Source organism: Thamnophis elegans, chromosome Z, assembly GCF_009769535.1.
Source record: "Thamnophis elegans isolate rThaEle1 chromosome Z, rThaEle1.pri, whole genome shotgun sequence".
NCBI classification, from domain to species: domain Eukaryota; kingdom Metazoa; phylum Chordata; class Lepidosauria; order Squamata; family Colubridae; genus Thamnophis; species Thamnophis elegans.
The window spans coordinates 72,181,202-72,201,230 of NC_045558.1; the positions used below are offsets into that span (position 1 = coordinate 72,181,202).

General features: G+C 42.5%; 1 protein-coding gene across 4 annotated transcripts in view; it reads left to right on the plus strand.

Annotated features, from left to right (window-relative positions):
- SUGCT (succinyl-CoA:glutarate-CoA transferase) overlaps positions 1–20,029 on the plus strand; it is a 418,586-nt gene that overhangs the window by 249,389 nt on the left and 149,168 nt on the right. For 3 of the 4 annotated variants that reach the window (XM_032237977.1, XM_032237976.1, XM_032237978.1), the window contains exon 12: positions 5,436–5,538. In XM_032237977.1, coding sequence (XP_032093868.1) covers positions 5,436–5,538 — 103 coding nt within the window. Of the gene's footprint in view, positions 1–5,435; positions 5,539–8,582; positions 9,270–20,029 lie in introns of those variants that run through there. The other variant, XM_032237974.1, reaches the window with a different exon arrangement.

Consider the following 20,029-nt stretch of genomic DNA (forward strand, 5'->3'; position numbering starts at 1 on the left):
GGAGTGGTGGTGGAGACAAATTAAAATAAGTTACAAGAAAACAAAAACAATGGAAGGACAATAACGATAAATACTAAGAGTCGAATAGATAATTCCTTAAGAGCTTACAATAGCACAGAGGAAAAGAGAAAGACTTCTCAAAAGTAATTGAAGGGTTATGGATGGACACCCAAATGATGCAGCAGAAGGAGATAAGGGATAAGGCAGAGGGAATATTCAGCCTGTGCAAAAATATTAGAAAGAAATATAGGATCCCAAAAGAGAAATATAAAAAAAATCATCAAAAAGTCAATAAATGATGAAATTCTAAAAAGGCTGAGGGATGACAGATAGAGACATAATATCTTCTAATACTGTGATTGTATTAAAAATGAATAGTAAAGAATAGCAAGTATTGGGGAACACACACACACACACACACACACACACACACACACACACATCAGGAGTGGGTTTCAGTCGGTACGCACTGGTATGGTACAGGCATACCAGTTGGTGAAATTTAGCATGCCTTCTCATACCTGATCTTCCAGAGGCTCCGTACCGGAACGCTCCCTCCCCTGGCCTGTGTCCCCCACTTGCTCCCTCCACCTGCCTGCCCAGTCACCGCTCACTTGCTCGCTCTGCCTGTCTGCACCAGGATTGCTCCACCCACCCACTTCCTTTGCCGGAGTAGAGGATTGGGAGAAGCCCACGTGGCGCGTGCTCCCTTCTCTTTGACAGCCGCCTGCTTTCCAGTGGGATTGGGGAAGAAATCCATGCTTTTTTCCTTCCTCTGTATAGATTTCCCCTTCCCCCATTGGAAACGAGGCGGCTGTCAAAGAGAAGGGAGCAGCACGCACCACATGGACTTGCCCAACAGCTGAAGAAGGAACAGGAGGCGACGATTCAGCTGTTGGAAAAATCCATGTGGTGTGCACTCCCTTCTCTTTGACAACCGCCTCGTTTCCAATGGAGGGGGAAATCCATGCAGAGGGAGGAAAAATGCATGGATTTCTTTCCTACCCCCACTAGAAGCCAGGCAGCTGTCAAAGAGAAGGGAGCAGCATGCGCCAAATGGACTTGTCCAACAGCCGAAGAAGATACAGGAGGTGACAATTCGGCTGTTGAACAAACCCACGTGGTGTGCATTCCCTTCTCTTCAATAGCCACCTCATTTCCAATGGGGGGTGGAATCCATGAGTTTTTTCTCCTTCTGAATGGATTTCCCATCACCACCATTGGAAATGAGGCAGCTGTCACACACACACACACACACACACACACACACACACACACACACCATTGGAAATGAGGCGGCTGACACACACAGACACACCATTGGAAACGAGGCGGCTGACACACAAACGCACACACACAAACTGCATATGTAATGTAAGGGGGGAATCCATGCCTTTTTTCCTCCCTCTGCATGGATTTCCCCCTCATTGGAAATGAAGTGGCTGTCAAAGAGAAGGGAGCAGCATGCGCCAAATGGGCTTGTCCAACAGCCGAAGAAGGAACAGGAAGCGAGGATTCGGCTGTTGGACAAACCCACATGGCATGCACTCCCTTCTCTTTGACATCTGCCTCATTTCCAACGGGGGATGGAATCCATGCGTTTTTTCTCCTTCTGAATGGATTTCCCACCACCACCATTGGAAACGAGGTGGCTGTCACACACAGACACACACACACCCCACATATGTAAGTGGGACTGGATCCGCTGGGAGGCTGGCAAAAAAGAAGCCTCTATTTTTCCGCTGCCGCAGCTTGCAAAAAAAAGAATCAGAGATGATGGCCGGCAGTTGCCCCCTCGCCACTTTCCCAGCCAGCCATCCAGCTAAGCAGGGCAGGCAGGGCTGCAGCGGCAGCAGTGGCCATCATCCCTGCCTCTTTTTTTTTGCGAGCCGCAGTAGCGGAGAAACAAGGGTTCTTTTTTGCCAGCCTCCCAGCTGATCCTCTCCCCCTTACACATGTGCCTTGCATTGCAGCAAGCGCAGTGTGTGTGTGTGTGTGTGAGAGAGAGAGAGAGAGTGTGTGTGTGTGTGACATGCGTGCCTTCCGTTGCATGCCCAACACCTTAGGACACCCATCAGGTCACCCACTGAGCAGCAGAGAAATCTTGGCAAAAGGGGGGGAAACCATTTGAAATTAGCCTTCTCTGCCACTCTGCTAAAAAGGTGGGAACCAAGGCCAAGAGATAACAGGACAACTAACCATATTTGGTTAACCCCCAGAGCGGTAAGAGGCTGAATTGGGAGCTCTGTGAATTGGCTTGTAGGACACAGAATGTGATCATTGGATTTATTGGGCACCAGTTTTAGTTCATAGAATATATCTACGAAAATAATTGGAAGGAATGTGTGTGAGAGGGGGGTGAGAGAGAGAAAGAGAGAAAGATAAAGTGAGAAAGAAAGGAAGGAATGAAGGAAGAAAGTGGGAGAGATACACACAAGGAAGGAAGGAGGGAGGGAGGGAATGAAGGGAGGGAATGAAGGGAGAGTGAGAGAAAAAAGAGAGACAAAGATAGAAAGAAAGAGAGAGAAAGAAAGAAGAAGAAGGAAAGAGAAAAAAGTAAGAAAGAAAGAAAAAGGGAGAGAGAGACAAAAGGAAGGAAGGAAGGAAATATGGAAGGAAGGAAAAAGAAAGAGAACTTATTACCACAATTGAGCCCAAAATTTTGGTTGCTAAGCAAGAGCGTTGTTAAGTGTGTTTCACCACATTTTCCAAGTTGGCCAGGCCCACTGGGTCACATGACCGCCGAGCCACTCCGACAAAACAGCCATACCTATAGAATAGGTTCTAAATTTTTTTGAAACCCACCATTGAGATATGTATGTATGTATGTATGTATGTATGTATGTATGTGTGTATGTGTGTATGTGTGTATGTGTGTATGTGTGTATGTGTGTATGTGTGTGTATGTGTATGTGCATATGCATATGCATATGTATATGTACACACACACACACACACACACACATTTATTATAACCATAAATGTACTAAGGTTAGGAAGTGGAAAATTGTGATTAGGCATATTTAAATATATTGTTATGATTAACAGTGTGAAAAAATATATTGGCATTTATAGCTGTTAAAGACTACAAATTCAGAGGACTCAGAGATATAATCCCGGGACCTATTAAATTTTACTAATAAATGCTTTTATTGATCTCTATAGAAAACTGTTGGAAATATTGTGGAATTTAAGTAATATTTAAAATATTGAAATATTGGTGATTTAACCGGGGTCAACAAACACATTGTATGAAGAAATGTAGTGGATATTGAAATATATTTTTGGAGAAAGCAATGAAGAATTATAAAGAGAGAACACTATTGTTAAAAAATAAAGAGTTGAATATGGAAGAAGCCCAACAATTGGGGAAAAATAAGTACAAATTGGGAAAAAATATTATACATATTAATATATAAAAGAATATATTATAGTTATAATGAGGGTCTTAAGATTAGAAGTTGGAAGATAAAAACTATGTATATGTAATTGCATTATTATTGTTAACACTGTGTAAAGGATGTATTGACCCAGCCATTACACTATCCACAAAATATGTTGGTTGTTAAAGGACAACTGCAAATAAAACATATACCAAAAACAACAACAACAACAACAACAACCCACATAACTTTATCTGAAAAGTGGATAACTGGAGATATTAGGTGAGCAAATGCTTAGTTAAAATGGCTAAGAAATAAAATTATAAATTAAATGGCATAATTATAAGCTTCTGTTTGGTGCTGTTTAATATTTAGCCAGTAAACTCTCCATGTAATTAAATACATTAATCCAAAGAAAAAAGTAAGCTAGCCTTGAATTATTTCACAGTGGTATTAACTTTAAAAAATGTATTAATTTCTGATTTCTTAAGTTTGTGAAATATTAGCAATAACCAATAATTGAATATCCCAAACAGCTTCTGGAGCCTAACCCTTGAAAACATTTTGCTCCTCATTCAAGAAGTTTCTTTAATTTCCTGATTAATTTCTATAAGTCCATCCAATTTTCTGATGTAAGCCAGCATTGATAAAACCAAAAGGGCTAACTGAAGTTTCTGCCATTTCTAAGATAAACTTTGGTGTAACTCCCCAGGGAAACATCAGATCACATTTTCCCCCATTTTATGATCTTTCTTGTCACAGTTGTAAAGTGAATCACTGTGGTTGTAAGTTAATAATATGGTTGTTAAGTAAATCTGGGTTCTGCACTGACTTTGTTTATAAAAAGTTGGCAAAAGGTGATCACATAACCCTGGCACACTGCAACCTTCAAAAATATGAGTCAGTTACCAAGCAACTGAATTTTGATCACATGACCATGGGGAAACTGCAGAAGTTGTAAATGTGAAAAATGGTCATAAATCACTTTTTTCAATGTTGTTGTAACGTTGAATGGTCAATAAATGAACTGTTTTAAATCGAGGACTATCTGTATATATCTGAAACACAGTCAAAAACTGTGTTCCAGATATTCCATGGAAGTCAAGGATTTTATATTCATCAGAAATCTATCAGTCATCTCATTTAGAAATTAGTAAAGTTTGAACTTCTCAAGTTTCATTCATTCATTGCCAAAAGCAACTATTCTGGCTTTTCATGATGTGCAAACTGGACTTCCTGATTGTAAAATACTAATATTATAGACATACTTTAAAATATATTCCATTAAATACAGTAACTTGTAGGATTTCAATCATACTATTATTTCAACTTTGTGTTTGTTCAGAACAGTGCATGAATTGCTGCTACCAGTAACTCTATCTCTCAAGGATAAAGTCACATTGTACTAACAAAAACAGGATATATGTATCTAACAATGTGAATATGATAACAAAGTATAATTGTATAAGTGGTCCTGAGAAGGCAAACCAGTAAAAGAGTGATATTTTGGTTCAGGCAGGATAAGGAGAATGCATCTGATTTGCAACCGGATGACCTTGGGACAAATATTACAGTCATACAACATATAAACACATAATCAATATTGCCATCTGACCAACAATTGTGGTTCTTAATTGGGACATGTGTTTCAGATGTAGCAGAGGAAAACACTTTGTGAGACTTTGAATTGTAGCATTGTATTTAAAAATAGAACAGCTTTTTCAGGTATGTGACTCTTAACCACATCACATCTATCTCTTGTTATTGTGAAAAATATGAAATAAAAATGTGAAGCTTATTATTATAATTAAGAATGGAGGAAATATACTGACTTATATTTGAAACTTCTGATAATTTTGGTTTGTATCACTGCTGGCTTGCATCAGAAAATCAGATAGAATTGGAAATCAGTCTAACCATGATTTTTGCCTCCAGGCTTGGTTTTCTCCATTTTGAGGAACATGTGCAGAACAGTTTTATTGCATTATTGACTGCTACTAATCACTATTTTTTTAAAATGCATTTTTACTCTTTTTTCCTGTTTATTCTTAGGTTCTTGGAAGAAGAAACCTCCAAATGGCTAGAACGTTTTGAGGGCAGTGGAGTTCCATATGGCCCAATCAACAGCATGAAGCAGGTGTTCTCAGATCCTCAGGTCAGTTATCTTGGAAATACTTTTACATGCTGTATGTTCTTTAAAATATTCAATCACTATCACTGGTACTATTAATTAAGTAATGTTTGATATATATTTTATCTTTTTTCTGAGAATTCAAAGCAGCTTATCTTTATTCCCTCATCAAGATAAGTTTGGACTATTCTAAAATTGCCAAATAATCTTTGTAACTGATCTCCCCAGTTTAAAACTAATATAACTTTTAAAATAAGTATTTTTTCTACACATTGTGAAAGTCATTTTAAAAAGTGCAAACTCATGTATTTTGTATCGTAAGATAGTTTATAGGGTCCTAACCACATTCTAATGACTTGGCATTATAAGCATTAGGCTGTTGTGTCTTGTTCAAGTGTGGACTTGTCATTTTAAATCCATGTTCAAGTGTGGACTTGTCATTAATACAATCCATGATCGTCGTTGTTAGCCACTCTATGGATCAGCATTCTCCATTTCCCTATGTCTGACACCTTATTCTTCAGATCCACTCCAAAATGTTCAAATTTGCTGGTTGCCAGCTGCTATGATTCATAATGCTAAACGTGTAAAATGTAATTACTTTTACAGTTAACTCTTATTTGAAAATCTCAAGTTTAAATATATTAATGTATTTATAATGGACAAAAGGAAGATTTTATCCACAATCTTACAAATAGGAATAATGAAACAGATTCTCTTTAATACTTTCATTTTACCCAAGATTCTATTAATAAATGTAATTTCATTCTTATTTTTTCTAGAGGATTTGATGTTGATACTAATTTTTAAATTATAAGACAGTAAGCTGCACTTCAATGAGTAATTTTTTTTTACTCTATTATTATTATTCCATCCCTCATTGTTAACTTGGTTACATTAATAAGGCATTAATTCAATATTTTCTATATTATATCTTATTTGAGAAGTAACAATTACTACTAAGAACATCCTAGACAACCTGTTGGATGTTTTGTTCTAAAACCAGAAATTTTGTTAACTCCTCAAATTACTCATATCTATACTTAGCAGCACTTTGCTTCTTAATACGGATATTTTATAAACTTACCAGCTACAATAAACAGCAAGAACTAATACAAAAAACAGAAGCACCTCTTAACTAAATAAAAATGCCTTTCTCTATATTTAGAACACAACCAAAAAAAATGCATAATGGAAAAAGCTAGTCAGAGATACATTAGAATTGTTTTGAAATAAGAATCCTACAGCCAATAAAGAAAGATGGTAATCATTAAAGAGGAAGAAATATTAACTATCATATTGTAGAATCTGCCTCACAAGACAGATGGCAGTGATTAAAAGTTTTAAACTTCAAAGACAAGAATAACATGACATTTTTCCTTTACTGGCTACATTTATGTTACTACTTTACGTGGCAAAGTATTACCTTGTTGCAACACATATACTCCCCAAATAGCCATTAAGAAGGTGAATTGTTGTTATAAAAATGCTGACTTATCATTGCCGACTTATCCAATTTTGAAGCCCTTGGCTATGTGTACTGAATTAGTAGCAGTTTTTTTTCCTGTGTGTAATTTGCTTATCTGGAGATAATGGTGAAGGGCTTTTATTGGTTACAATTGATTTCTATAGAAATATAAGTGTATCGGTAGGTACGTTTATGGGAAGAGAAAGGGCAGTAAGAATATTGCCTTATTAGTAAGAAAGTCAATTTTTACACATTATAAATTTCCAGATAATTAAGTGTCAGATTTTGAATAATGAGATATGCAGATAATTTTACAAGTGTTCATATCTACATTTATGCTAAGGTGGTGATTAATTATGTATGCAACAGGCTGAAAAACTAAATATTTGTGACTTTGTCAGAGGTGAAATCCAGAAATTAAACTGAGAGTAAGCTAGTTTCTTTCATAAATTCTTCTGTTGTAAATAATACATACTTTCTATACTGGCTTTACTTAATTATTACTCAACTTCTAAATTTATGTTAAGGATTCTGAATACCTTCAGTATTTTCAATCTGTTCTCTCACCTCCATTCCACTACTTGATGCTCTTCCTCATTAGGCTATTTACAGATGCTAACATTTTCTATGATTCATCATATGATAGCAATATAGCAATAGCAGTTAGACTTATATACCGCTTCATAGGGCTTTCAGCCCTCTCTAAGCGATTTACAGAGTCAGCATAGTGCCCCCAACAACAATCTGGGTCCTCATTTTACCCACCTCAGAAGGATGGAAGGCTGAGTCAACCCTAAGCCGGTGAGATTTGAACAGCCGAACTGCAGAACTGCAGTCAGCTGAAATAGCCTGCAGTGCTGCATTTAACCACTGCGCCACCTCGGCACACAGATGTGTGATAAGGACACATCTGTTCATCTATTCTGAAAAAGGAAAATATTTGCTTTCCAGATTGTCCAAATAAAATAGCCATATTTGTATGCATTATAATTTGAAATAAAATTATTTTTTTATATCGGATAACAATATATACATGTATGTCTTCCCAGTGGGAAAACTGTCCTATGGCAATTTATAACATGAAATACAATAAATATGAAATTAAAAATCCAAAAATTGGCACAGTTAACTATTTAAGCAGTCAAGGAATCTAAGTTACTAACAGTGGAGACCTTCTGAGTTACGATAGTTTTTAGAAGCTGGAAAAGACAGGATTTTTTTTTATCATGTCAGAGAGTGGTAATATTGGTTACTACCTGATGGAAGTAGCTATATACAATAATTACATTGGGTTGCAGGAGAGATACAAAATGCTTTAGTCATAGTATTTACATGAATATGTATTCTGTGGATTGCATTTAGATTAAATTACCCATGATGTAATGAAAAAGAAGTAAAATTTAGTACAGCATGCTTTCTTTCAATACCTTTTTTAAAATTGACAAATAGAAATTAGTATAGATTGCTAAAAAAAGATTCTTACTTTCAAGTGCCTTAGGGATTCAAATTGAATTTACCATATTATAACAACAAATTTGATTAAGTAGAAAATACTGTATTTTTCACACCATAAGACACACTTTTTTTTCCCTCTCAAAAGTGGGTGGAAATGTCTGTGCGTCTTATGGAGAGAATATGGGCAATAGGCAGCAGCAGTGAATGGTGGCAACAATCCCCGCTGCCTGGAACAACTGATTGGCGGTATTCTGGGAGGCCGCTGATCAGCTGCTCAGAAGCGAAGGCTCCAATGTTCCCCGGCAAAGGCAGCAGACATGGAGGAGGCAGTTGACCAGGCTGTTTGCTGCAAGGATGCTAGCCAGATGAATACTGGATGGACTCTGGGAGGCAGATTTTTTTATTGTTTTCTTCCTCTAAACCTAGGTGCCTCTTATGGACCGAAAAATACAATAATAATATTTACATATATAAAATATTTGGTTTTCTGACAGATGTTCAATTTTTCTTAATTGGCAATAGCAAAACAATGAAAAATAAATGGATTAAGAACATGCAAAACATATTTCTTGATTCAATTGAATACAATTCACTACTGACAGAGTGTATCTGCATATATTTGTTTTTAAGTATAAGGCATGATTTCCTAACTCATTTGGTGTTTCATTGTTTAAAAGAGATGTCTCTTTGAATTGCACTTCAAAGACTCAGAGTAGAATAAAGACGTTTACTGGTTTTTAGTTCAGTTCTAAGTTACTAGGACTCTTCCCTGCGACTCTTGAAATGTTTGTCTCCTTGTTTCATTTCTGTCTTGTTTTTGAAACTAAGTTTACTATCAGAAATAGGATACTTAAATCTAAGAACAATATTTTATTTGTTTTAGTTTTTTTTCTTTAAAAGCTTGAAGAGAAGCAAAAGTCTCTATTTATTTTTTTAAAAGCAATACTTCCTACAATATAATCTTGTGAATATGAGATAGACAAGAATATAATGAGAGAATAACAAAGGACATAATGTTACTTACATCTTTATAACATTATTTCTTACCTGATAAAATTTTACAGGGAAAAAGGACTTTGTAGTTGTAAACATGTCAGCTTTAAATTGTGTTTGTGTACCATATATGCAAAGGATATTTAAAAAATAAAAAATTCCAAAGAACCAGAGAATTTTAGTTAGTTTTTTTTTTGTTTCCTTTATTTGTATGCCGCCCTTTTCCCTGGGGGGACTCAGGGCGGCTCACAATTCAAAAAAGGGGGGGGGAGACAAACAGTAGACAATACAACATGTTAAAAAAAGAGCACAACAGTCACACAGTTTGGGTGGGGCTACAATCTTAACCCCAGGCCAGCCGGGACAGCCAGATCTTTAAAGCGGCGCGGAAGAACTGGAGGGTGGTGAGGGTCCGAATCTCCACGGGGAGTTCGTTCCAAAGGGTCGGAGCAGCCACCGAGAAGGCTCTCCTCCAGGTAGTTGCCAGTCTGCACTGGCTGGAAGATGGAATTCGGAGGAGGCCTAATCGATGCGATCGTATCGGTCTAGTGGAGGTAATTGGCAGTAGGCGGTCTCTCAAGTACCCAGGCCCACTACCATGAAGGGCTTTATAGGTGATAAGTAGCACCTTGAAGCGCACCCGGAGATCAACAGGTAGCCAGTGCAGCTCGCGGAGGATAGGTGTTACGTGGGTTAAGCGAGGTGCACCCACAATCGCTCGCGCGGCCGCATTCTGGACTAGCTGAAGTCGCCGAATGCTCTTCAAGGGCAGCCCCATGTAGAGCACATTGCAGTATTCCAGCATAGAGGTCACAAGGGCACGAGTGACTGTTGTGAGGGCCTCCTGGTTCAGGTAGGGACACAACTGACACAAAAGAGCCAAGGTGGCGCAGTGGTTAAATGCAGCACTGCAGGCTACTGCTAGATCAGCAGGTCAGCGGTTCAAATCTCACCGGCTCAGGGTTGACTCAGCCTTCCATCCTTCCGAGGTGGGTAAAATGAGGACCCAGATTGTTGGGGGCAATATGCTGACTCTCTGTAAACCGCTTAGAGAGGCCTGAAAGGCCTATGAAGCGGTATATAAGTCTACTGCTATTGCTACTGCTATTGCTAAACTGGTGTACCAGGCGAACCTGGGCAAATGCCCCCCTGGTCACAGCTGACAAATGATGTTCGAAGGTCAGCTGTGGGTCCAGGAGGACTCCCAAGTTGCGAACCCTGTCTGAGGGGCGTATAATTTGACCCCCCAGCCTGAGAGATGGAACACTTGGCCAATTCGCGGGAGGGAAACACAGCAGCCACTCGGTCTTTTCTGGATTGAGCACAAGCTTGTTGACCCCCATCCAGTCTTTAACAGCCTCCAGACCCTGTCTCATCACATCCATCGCTTCGTTGAGTTGGCACGGGGTGGACAGATACAACTGAGTATCGTCCGCATATTGATGGCATTTTATCCCGTGCCGTCGAATGATCTCACCCAGCGGTTTCATGTAGATGTTGAAAAGAAGGGGGGACAGGACCGAACCCTGCGGCACCCCATACGTTAGGGGCCTAGGGGTCGATCTCTGCTCCCCAACTAACACCGACTGCGACCTGTCCGAGAGGTAAGAGGAGAACCACTGTAAAACAGCGCCTCCCACCCCCACCTCCCGCAGTCGTCGCAGAAGGATACCATGGTCGATGGTATCGAAAGCCGCCGAGAGGTCAAGGAGCACCAGGATGGAGGGGTGGCCTCCATCCCTGGCTCTCCAGAGATCATCGGTCAACGCGACCAAAGCGGTTTCTGTGCTGCGGCCGGGTCTGAAGCCAGACTGGAATGGATCGACATAACTGGCTTCCTCCAAGGCCCGCTGGAGCTGAAAGGCCACCACCTTCTCAACAACCTTCCCCACAAAGGGGAGGTTGGAGACTGGACGATAGTTATTTAAAACAGCTGGATCCAAGGATGGTTTCTTCAGGAGGGGTCTCACCACCGCCGCCTTTAAAGCGGGGGGAAAGACTCCCTCCCGTAGAGAGGCGGTAACAACCGCCTGGATCCAGCCTCGTGTCACCTCACTGCTGTTTACAACCAGCCAGAAGGGGCACGGGTCCAGCACACATATGGAGGCACCTACAGCTCTCATCGCCTTGTCCACATCCTCAGGGGTAACAGCTTGAAACTCAATCCAGCGATGGCTTACCAGATCATCCCTTAGTGCCTCGGCTGGTTCTGCAGGATTGGAGTCCAGGTCCGCCCGGAACCGAGCAACCTTGTCTGCGAGGAATTGGACGTAGTCCTCAGCCCTGCCCTGCAGCGGATTGCCCGTATCCCTCCTATTTAGGAGGGAACGGGTTATCCTAAACAGGGCGGCTGGGCGCGACTCAGCAGACGCAACCAGAGAGGCAATATATGTTCTCTTAGCCGTCCTAATTGCCCGAACGTAATCTCTGGTGTAGGTTGTCAAAAATGCTCGGTTCGATTTGGATTTACTGGACCTCCATAAGTGCTCTAGGCGTCTCCTTTGGCGCTTCATTTCCCGGAGTTCCTCAGTAAACCAAGGAACCCTCCGGGATCCACTGCCTCGGAGCGGCCGTAGAGGCGCAATCCGGTTAAGAGACTTCGTCACTGCCAAATTCCAGGCAGCAACCAGAGTCTCCGCCGGACTGCGGGCGAGAGTATCAGGAATAACCCCAAGCTCCGTCTGGAACCCCAAAGGGTCCATAAGTCGCCTGGGGCGGAACCACCTGGTCGGTTCCTCCTCCCTACAGTGGGGGTTTGGTCTCCGAAAGTCAAGCCTCAATAGGTAGTGGTCTGACCATGACAGGGGCAAGATCTCGCTACCCCTCAGACCAAGATCACAATTCCACTGCTCCGAGAGGAATACGAGGTCAAGCGTGTGACCCGCTGAGTGGGTTGGTCCTCGGATTACTTGGGTCAAGCCCATGGTTGTCATGGAAGCCATGAACTCCTGCGCTCCATCAGAGTGTTCACCGAGCGAAGGCAAATTGAAATCCCCCAGAACCATAAGTCTGGGGAACTCAACTGCCAGCTCGGCTATCGACTCGAGGAGCGAGGGGAGGGCTGCTGCAACGCAGTTAGGAGGCAGGTACGTTAGCAGCAGACCCACTTGACCCTTGAGGTCCAACTTCACCAGCAGGGACTCACACCCGACAAGCTCCGGAGCAGGGATCCTACGAGGTGCTAGAGACTCTCGGATAACAATGGCCACACCCCCACCCCTTCTCTTAGCTCTCGGCTGATGGAGCACCTGAAAACCCTCTGGGCACATCTCTACGAGGGGGACTCCTCCCTCTGGGCCCAGCCAGGTCTCAGTAATACATGCCAGGTCTGCCCTCTCGTCTAAAATTAAGTCCCGAACGAGAGGAGCTTTATGAACTACAGACCTGGTATTTAGCGACAGCAGCCTGAGGCCAGGGTCCTGATTACTCACACCACCTGGCCTTGGAGTGGGACTCATAGGGCCGGAAGGAGGGATCTCTGTGACGTAGCGAGCCCTCCTTCCCCGGTAATGGCCTGCCCTAAAGTCCCCGCCATATCTGCCCCTCCCTGTTAAGACCGTAATGCTCCGGCCCACTCCCGTGTCCGTGGTCCCCCTATCCACCCCCATAACCTCTGCGTGCTCCGGCAGGTCCTCCGAAACAAGCATTCTATGGCTGGGATTGACCCAGGCCCCTCTAGTACCTCTGCAGAGCACTCAGTATAGAGGGTGCCTGGGTGAGGCCCCAGCCTATTCAGACATACATAATCACAACACCATTCACTCCCCACTAACAATTTAAAAAACACAGAGAAAATACAACAATGATAGGAGTTAAAAGTGGGCACATACACCAACAGTCACATCATTCACACCTCACTCATAAAATGCGGAGACTAAGTTGCGCAGTCTAAGATGGAACAAAGTGAGAAGGGGGGAGGGGGAGAGGTACTCCACTCCTCTCCCTTCCTAAGGCAGTTAGTTGATAAAATAGTTAATAAAATAGTTGAGAGGCCATCTCCAATCCATTGAGGGTATACAGGGGGGGGGGAGGGTGGCGTTTCCCCCCCTCTGGTAAGGTCGAAAAGTCCCAAAAGTCCAGATGGTTAAAAGGATCGCCAAAGATGTTGGATCCGGGTTGCCAAATGTGTAGCAGAACGTAGGGTCTGGATGGCCGGAGTGATGTCACTAGGGCAGCAAGAGGTAATGCTGATTGAGCCGGTATAGTTTGTTCGTAGATGTTAAACTCTGAAGGCTGCAGTTGTAGGCTGGGTGGATAAGTGCCAATTAAGAAGATGGTAAGGATGACACAGCAATGACAAAGAAGTAAAAAAGGCACCAGTAGTGGCCACTGGGGGGAGTCCACGCTCCTAATACGCTGCCTCTCCGGAGTAATGGTGCCTGATGTAAGGTGACTCAGTAAAAGGCAATAATACTGGTCAGCACAGCACTCCTGAGGCAGTGGTAGCAGTTGATGGTACTGGCTGCCACCGAGGGCCTGTCGTTGAGTTTCTAAAGTTCCAGTCCCAGTCCCAGTCCCAGCAGGCAAATAGTCCGGCAATGTGAAGTCCCGCAGGAACAGCGGCGCGGTGGAAGAAAAACGCCGCACCAGGATGCAGGGGGGGGAGTTAGCAAAGCTGCGGTGGGGACAGGAAACTAGTTCCTCTGTCTCCCAGTCCGGTCTAAGCATCTCTCCTGGGCTCCCCACCCCCTCTTCGGGGTGCAAACCAACCCCTCGGTGCTGCCTAATCAGCGAAAAAGTTCGGCGCCTCTCAAAGCAGCGGGGCCGAAGCCGCCGCCTCTTGCACAGAGCCGCCACCGCCGCTTCCCAGCTGTTCCAAAGGGCCGACGAGGGAAACCACGCTGGAGGAGATAACGCCGTTTCGGAGCCGCTCAAAGGCAGCCCCCTCCTCAAACAGCCACCTCCCTGGACAGCCCGAACATTGGCACCCCACAGGAACCCCTCAATTACCATATCAGGGGTCCTGGCCGCCAAAACTGGTCTTTTTCTGTCTTGTAGCAATCGGAGCAACGAGGCTCGGCAGCCATTCCCGTTCTCACGCATGCGCAAGTCTTGGCTCTAATTATACTAGCACATGAAAGCATATCCAGATACCAGTTCATCTTCGTGGCACGACATAACCGCGAACGTCAAAAGCGCGCCGACAACACCGTGGCGCTAAAACCGCGATGTCAAAAGCATGCCGACAACAGCGCGCCGACAACAGCACGCCGACAGAAGCGCGATTTAATTTAAGGTAAGGTTTAGGGTTAGGTTTAGGGTTAGGTTTAGGGTTAGGTTTAGGGTTAGGTTTAGGGTAGGTTTAGGGTAGGTTTAGGGTTAGGTTTAGGGTTAGGTTTAGGGTTATTCTTAGGGTTATGTTACAGCGCGCTTCTGTGGGCGCGCTGTTGTCGGCGCGCTGTTGTCACGCGGTTTTGACGGTGCGGTTTTGACACCGCGCTTTAGTCACACGCGCTTTAGTCACACGGGCTTTAGTCTACCGTGGTTTTGTGGTGGAACCGTTCATCTTACAGATGGAAAGTTGAACAAAAATAAAGTAGATTTATGTTTTTCTCCTTGAAGAAGATGAATTCTCTCCTGGAATTTCATTAATGGGTATGAGAACATTTAGTGTAGGGCATATTTTCCATTCAGTATCCAACCTCCATCCCAAACTAATGTAGTACTATATAGACACATACACCCAGGCATACATGCATATATACTACATCCATCCATACAAATATTTACTTTAAGCATGAATATTTTGGTTTTTATCAGATTATATTGTATTATCATAGCATATACATTGTTGGTGGATTGGATTTTTTCTTTCTTTTAAAGGATATGCATTTTCAAGATCTGTTTCATAGTTTTAGGAAACTTTTTGAAACAGTTTTGCAAGTTATACCAAACTGAAGTAAAACAGAAAAAAGAATGATAGATTTGAATGTTTTAATGAATGAATGTAGTCCTCAGTTGCGAAAAGAAATAATGAAGATATAAAATCAGGGCAATTAACCATTTTACATGTTTGGTTAACATATAAGGCACATATTATGTAGAACATTTTTCAATTAAGTAAATTACAATGATGCTGGTCATTTTCATGCAGTTTTTTTAAAAAATAAGTAAGCATTTCCAAACTTTGTTTTTTAAACAGGCCTTTAATCAGTCCAAGGTTTATGTACAGCATTAAAAGAATTCTCAACATTCTTAAATCAGACTTGTTCAACCTGCTGTTTTGCAGATGTGTAGGTACTATAACTTCCAGAATCCCCTGCCAGCATACCTAGAGATTATTGCAATCTGGAAGGTATGGGGTTAGAAAAGACTAGTTTAAACATTCACTTGCTGTCAGACTGAAGCAACCAGGCATGTATAGTTAAAGTCAGTTGCTTGTCTGCTACCTAATTATAAGAATCTCAGCAGATTACTTGACTTCCTTCAGGAATGACCAGATAAGGCTTCCTGGAACTTGAGGAAGGTCAAGCATATGCCACTTGCAGCTGCACAATGACTCTAGTTAAGTTCACACTTGATTCCTTCTTCCAGCCTGTTAGCAGTTTTCCAACATCTGCTGATACATCTGCTGATATTATTTATTTATTAAACTTTAATGCTATCCTTCTCCTCTATAGGGTGACTCTGGTCTATCTATTCAAAAGAATTTGTTATAGAATTCAGAATTTGGGAGCACAGTCAAATTGTGATGTATTTTCTTTTTAATGTGGTTTAAATAGGCACTGTTCTTCTTCCTTTCCTCTTCTTGTAAGAAGACAAGCAAGCAATGTAAAATATTTTAAATTTCAAAACATGTTTTCTTACATACAAATTTATACTCAACAAATACAAGTATTTTGGAAGAGCCCATGGAAAACTAATTTAAAAAACAGTCCATGCTACATTGACAGGATGTAGTTCCTGATGCAGCTATCACAACAATATGCACTATGTACAATATTTTTGGACAGCTATTGCCAACTGACTATTGTAAGAGCTTTTTATTTCCCTTTATATAGTGTAAAATGCAAGGATTTTCTGTATTAGTCATGCCACACAAGTAGAAGATACCAGGTATAAGACATCATTACACTGCATCACTTCTGAGAAATATTGGGAGGGGAATAGCAGCTCTGAACTATCACAGCTGTCCTTGTTTCCCTCTATGTGCCAAACACCTGCAGACTCTAAAAGGATACCAAAACAAAACTCCACCCTGTGGCAGGCAGCCAGGTTTAGTAACACTTCTCCAACTTTACTTTGCCATAAAAAATAATGTTAACATTTTTTGTAATAGAGGAAACGTTTCTTCCTCTCCCAGAAGTCCAGTTCAGTTCTTCCTCTCTTTTCTTCCAAAGAGGACAACTACACTACACTCCAGAAAGAAGTACACAGTTGAAATAGTGAAATATTTGGTTGAAAAATAGCATCTCCTTGTTTTTAATTTGGATTATTTCTGAGATGTTACCAAGTTAGCTAGTTTTGCTAATTATAAACCACCTGTTTCAGTGTCAGGGCACATCTGTATGGCAGCTGCCCATACAGAGGGGAAACGTGGGATGTAGCTATGGAAAAAAGAATGCTGCTTCTCTCCCTCTGATTATTCCCATACTGTCATGGGACATCTTTTACAACCTTTGCTGATTCCACAATTGTTTTCACTGGCTGTGTGAATAGACTAGCTCATGTGCAGTACACATGCCATCCTCAGTTACAAGCACAGATATTGTTTCCTACAGACTAGAATAAGAATCTTTCTCACTCATGCATCCATGTATATTGCCCAGTACTAGTTTCCGCCCCCCCCCCCCCAACATAAAAATGCTGAAATTTCTGCAGCAGCTGCTTTGTATGTTGTTCAAAGTCTAAAATGTAACTATGGATGTTTCCAACCAAAATGAACTTGGGAAGCAATATCTTTACCAGTCTTACCTAGGTCAGATGTTCAGCTGGAAGGCCACAAAATTTTGCATAACATGTTCAGCACTACCTCGTAAAACTAGCATGGCCAAGATTTGCTTTTGAGGATGGTTCTTCAGTTCAAAGATATGAAATGGGAGTTTTAAAGCATTTTAGCTCCCAGGATTCCCATTTTGCTCTTTAAAGTCCTTCCAAAATATCAATATTTGCAAAAAAGAAAAGGGCAAATATTTTTCGACTAAATATATCTGTTGACTAAAATTGGAGTGCTGGCAAGAACAAATGGCTCTAGGGCTGCATTTTCTCTAGCCTTGGACTAGATGGATGAAGATTCTGCATGCATGTATATGTGTTGTTATATTTCTAAATGTGTTTCTTCTGTATTATGTAGATTTGTTCAGTATCATTTACTTTGAACAAGCTCAAGTTAACAAGTCTTGGTATTATATTTTAACTTTTGTTGGAAATAGAAAAATGATAATCATTCTCATAGTTTTTGCAAACTATGCTTTTTATGATTAGTAAACTTGGTTGCCCCTCTCCATCCTAGTGTTTTTTCTGCAACTGTAAGATCAGCTCTTTGTGAATCCATTAGTTGTGACCAGTGGCGGGTTTCAAAATTTTTTGGAACTTACTCTGTGGGTGTGGGCTGCTTTGTGGGAGTGGCTTGCCAGGCATGTGACTGAGTGGGAGTGGCTTGCTGGCCATGTGACCTGGTGAGAGTGGCTTGCTGGCCATGTGATCGGGCGGGAGTGGTCAAGATGATGTCACTGAATTCTTTGCCCCAAAGGATGAACTACAATAAGATTAAAATAAGTACAAAAACAATAAAAGAGCTACTTACAGAAGGAAGATGACTGTTCATCATTGGGATGAAACCAGCACACAAAATAATAGAAAAGGAAAACTACTGTCCTTTTTGCATCTTTTGCACCACCACCACCTTATCACTTTGCTCCAACACCTGCACAAAGGACAGACACAGAAAGCAAGACTTTAATTGCATGGACTTCAGTATCTCAAGGATGAACACAGCACAGAGCACACCTGCAATAAAGACAACTACTTATATAAGAAGGATCTCACTGGTTTGCTGGTCTTCTGCACATCACCTTATCACTTTGCTCCAACAACCTGCACAAAGGACAGACACAGAAAGCAAGACTTTAATTGCTTGCATTTCACTATCTCAAGGATGAACACAGCACAGACCACACTTTGCAACTTTGCAACTTTAATAAGATTTGTATGCCGCCTACTCCCCAGGGACTCTGGGCGCTCACAACAAAAGCAAAGACATAAAAACATTAAAAATACAATTATTTAAAATAAGATATCATCCATTCAATCACGTGGAACTGGATTTCAATCAACAGCCCCAGGCCTGCCGGAACAGCCAGGTCTTGGTCGCTTTACGGAAGGCCGGGAGAGTGGTAAGGGTCCGGATCTCTGCGGGTAGCTCGTTCCATAAGGCCAGTGCAGCTACAGAGAAGGCCCTCCCTTGGGGAGCCGCCAGCTGGCATTGTCCGGTCGATGGCACCCGGAGGAGGCCCATCCTCTGCGATCTTATTGGTCGTTGGGAGGTGAATGGCAGGAGGCAGTCTCTCAGATAGCCAGGTCCAATACCATGTAGGGCTTTAAAAGTAATGACTAGCAACTTGAAGCGGGTCCAGAGACCAATGGGGAGCCAGTACAGCTCGCGGAAGATAGGTGTAACATGGGTGTATCTAGGTACACCCATTATCACTCGCGCGGCTGCATTCTGGACCAACTGCAGTCTTTGAACACTTTTCAGGGGCAGCCCCATGTAGAGTGTGTTACAGTAATCCAGTCTTGAGGTGATGAGGGCGTGAGTGACTATTCGAAGTGCCTCCCGGTCCAGATAGGGCCGCAACTGGTGCACCAGGCGAACCTGGGCAAAGGCCCCCCTGGTCACAGCTGACAAGTGGTGTTCTAACGTCAGCTGTAGATCCAGGAGGACCCCCAAATTGTGGGCCCTCTCCGAGGGGTGTATAACTTCACCCCCCAGGCTAAGAGGTGGAATGTCTGAACCATCTTTGGGAGGCAACATCAATAGCCACTCGGTCTTGTCTGGATTGAGTGCAAGCTTGTTCGCTCCCATCCAGACCCTGACAGCCTCCAGGCACTGGCACATAACTTCAACTGCTTTGCTGAGTTGGCACGGGGCAGACAGATACAATTGAGTATCGTCCGCATATTGATAATATTTAATCCCGTGCCGGTGTATGATCTCACCCAGCGGCTTCATGTAGATATTAAATAGGAGGGGGACAGGACGGAGCCCTGCGGCACCCCATATTTGAGGAGCCTAGGTGTCGATCTCTGTCCCCCAACCAACACCGTCTGCGACCTGTCCGAGAGGTAGGAGGAGAACCACTTTAAGACGGTGCCTCCCACTCCCACCTCGCGTAACCATCGCAGAAGGATACCATGGTCGATGCTATCGAAGGCCACTTAGAGGTCAAGAAGCACTAGGATAGAGGAATGTCCTCTATCCCTGGCCCTCCAGAGATCATGGATCAGCGTGACCAAAGCAGTTTCGGTGCCATAACCAGGCCTGAAACCTGACTGAAAGGGATCCAGATAATCAGTTTCATCCAAGGTCCGTCGGAGTTGAGAGACCACCATCTTCTCGACAACCTTCCCCACAAAGGGGAGGTTGGAGACTGGGTGATA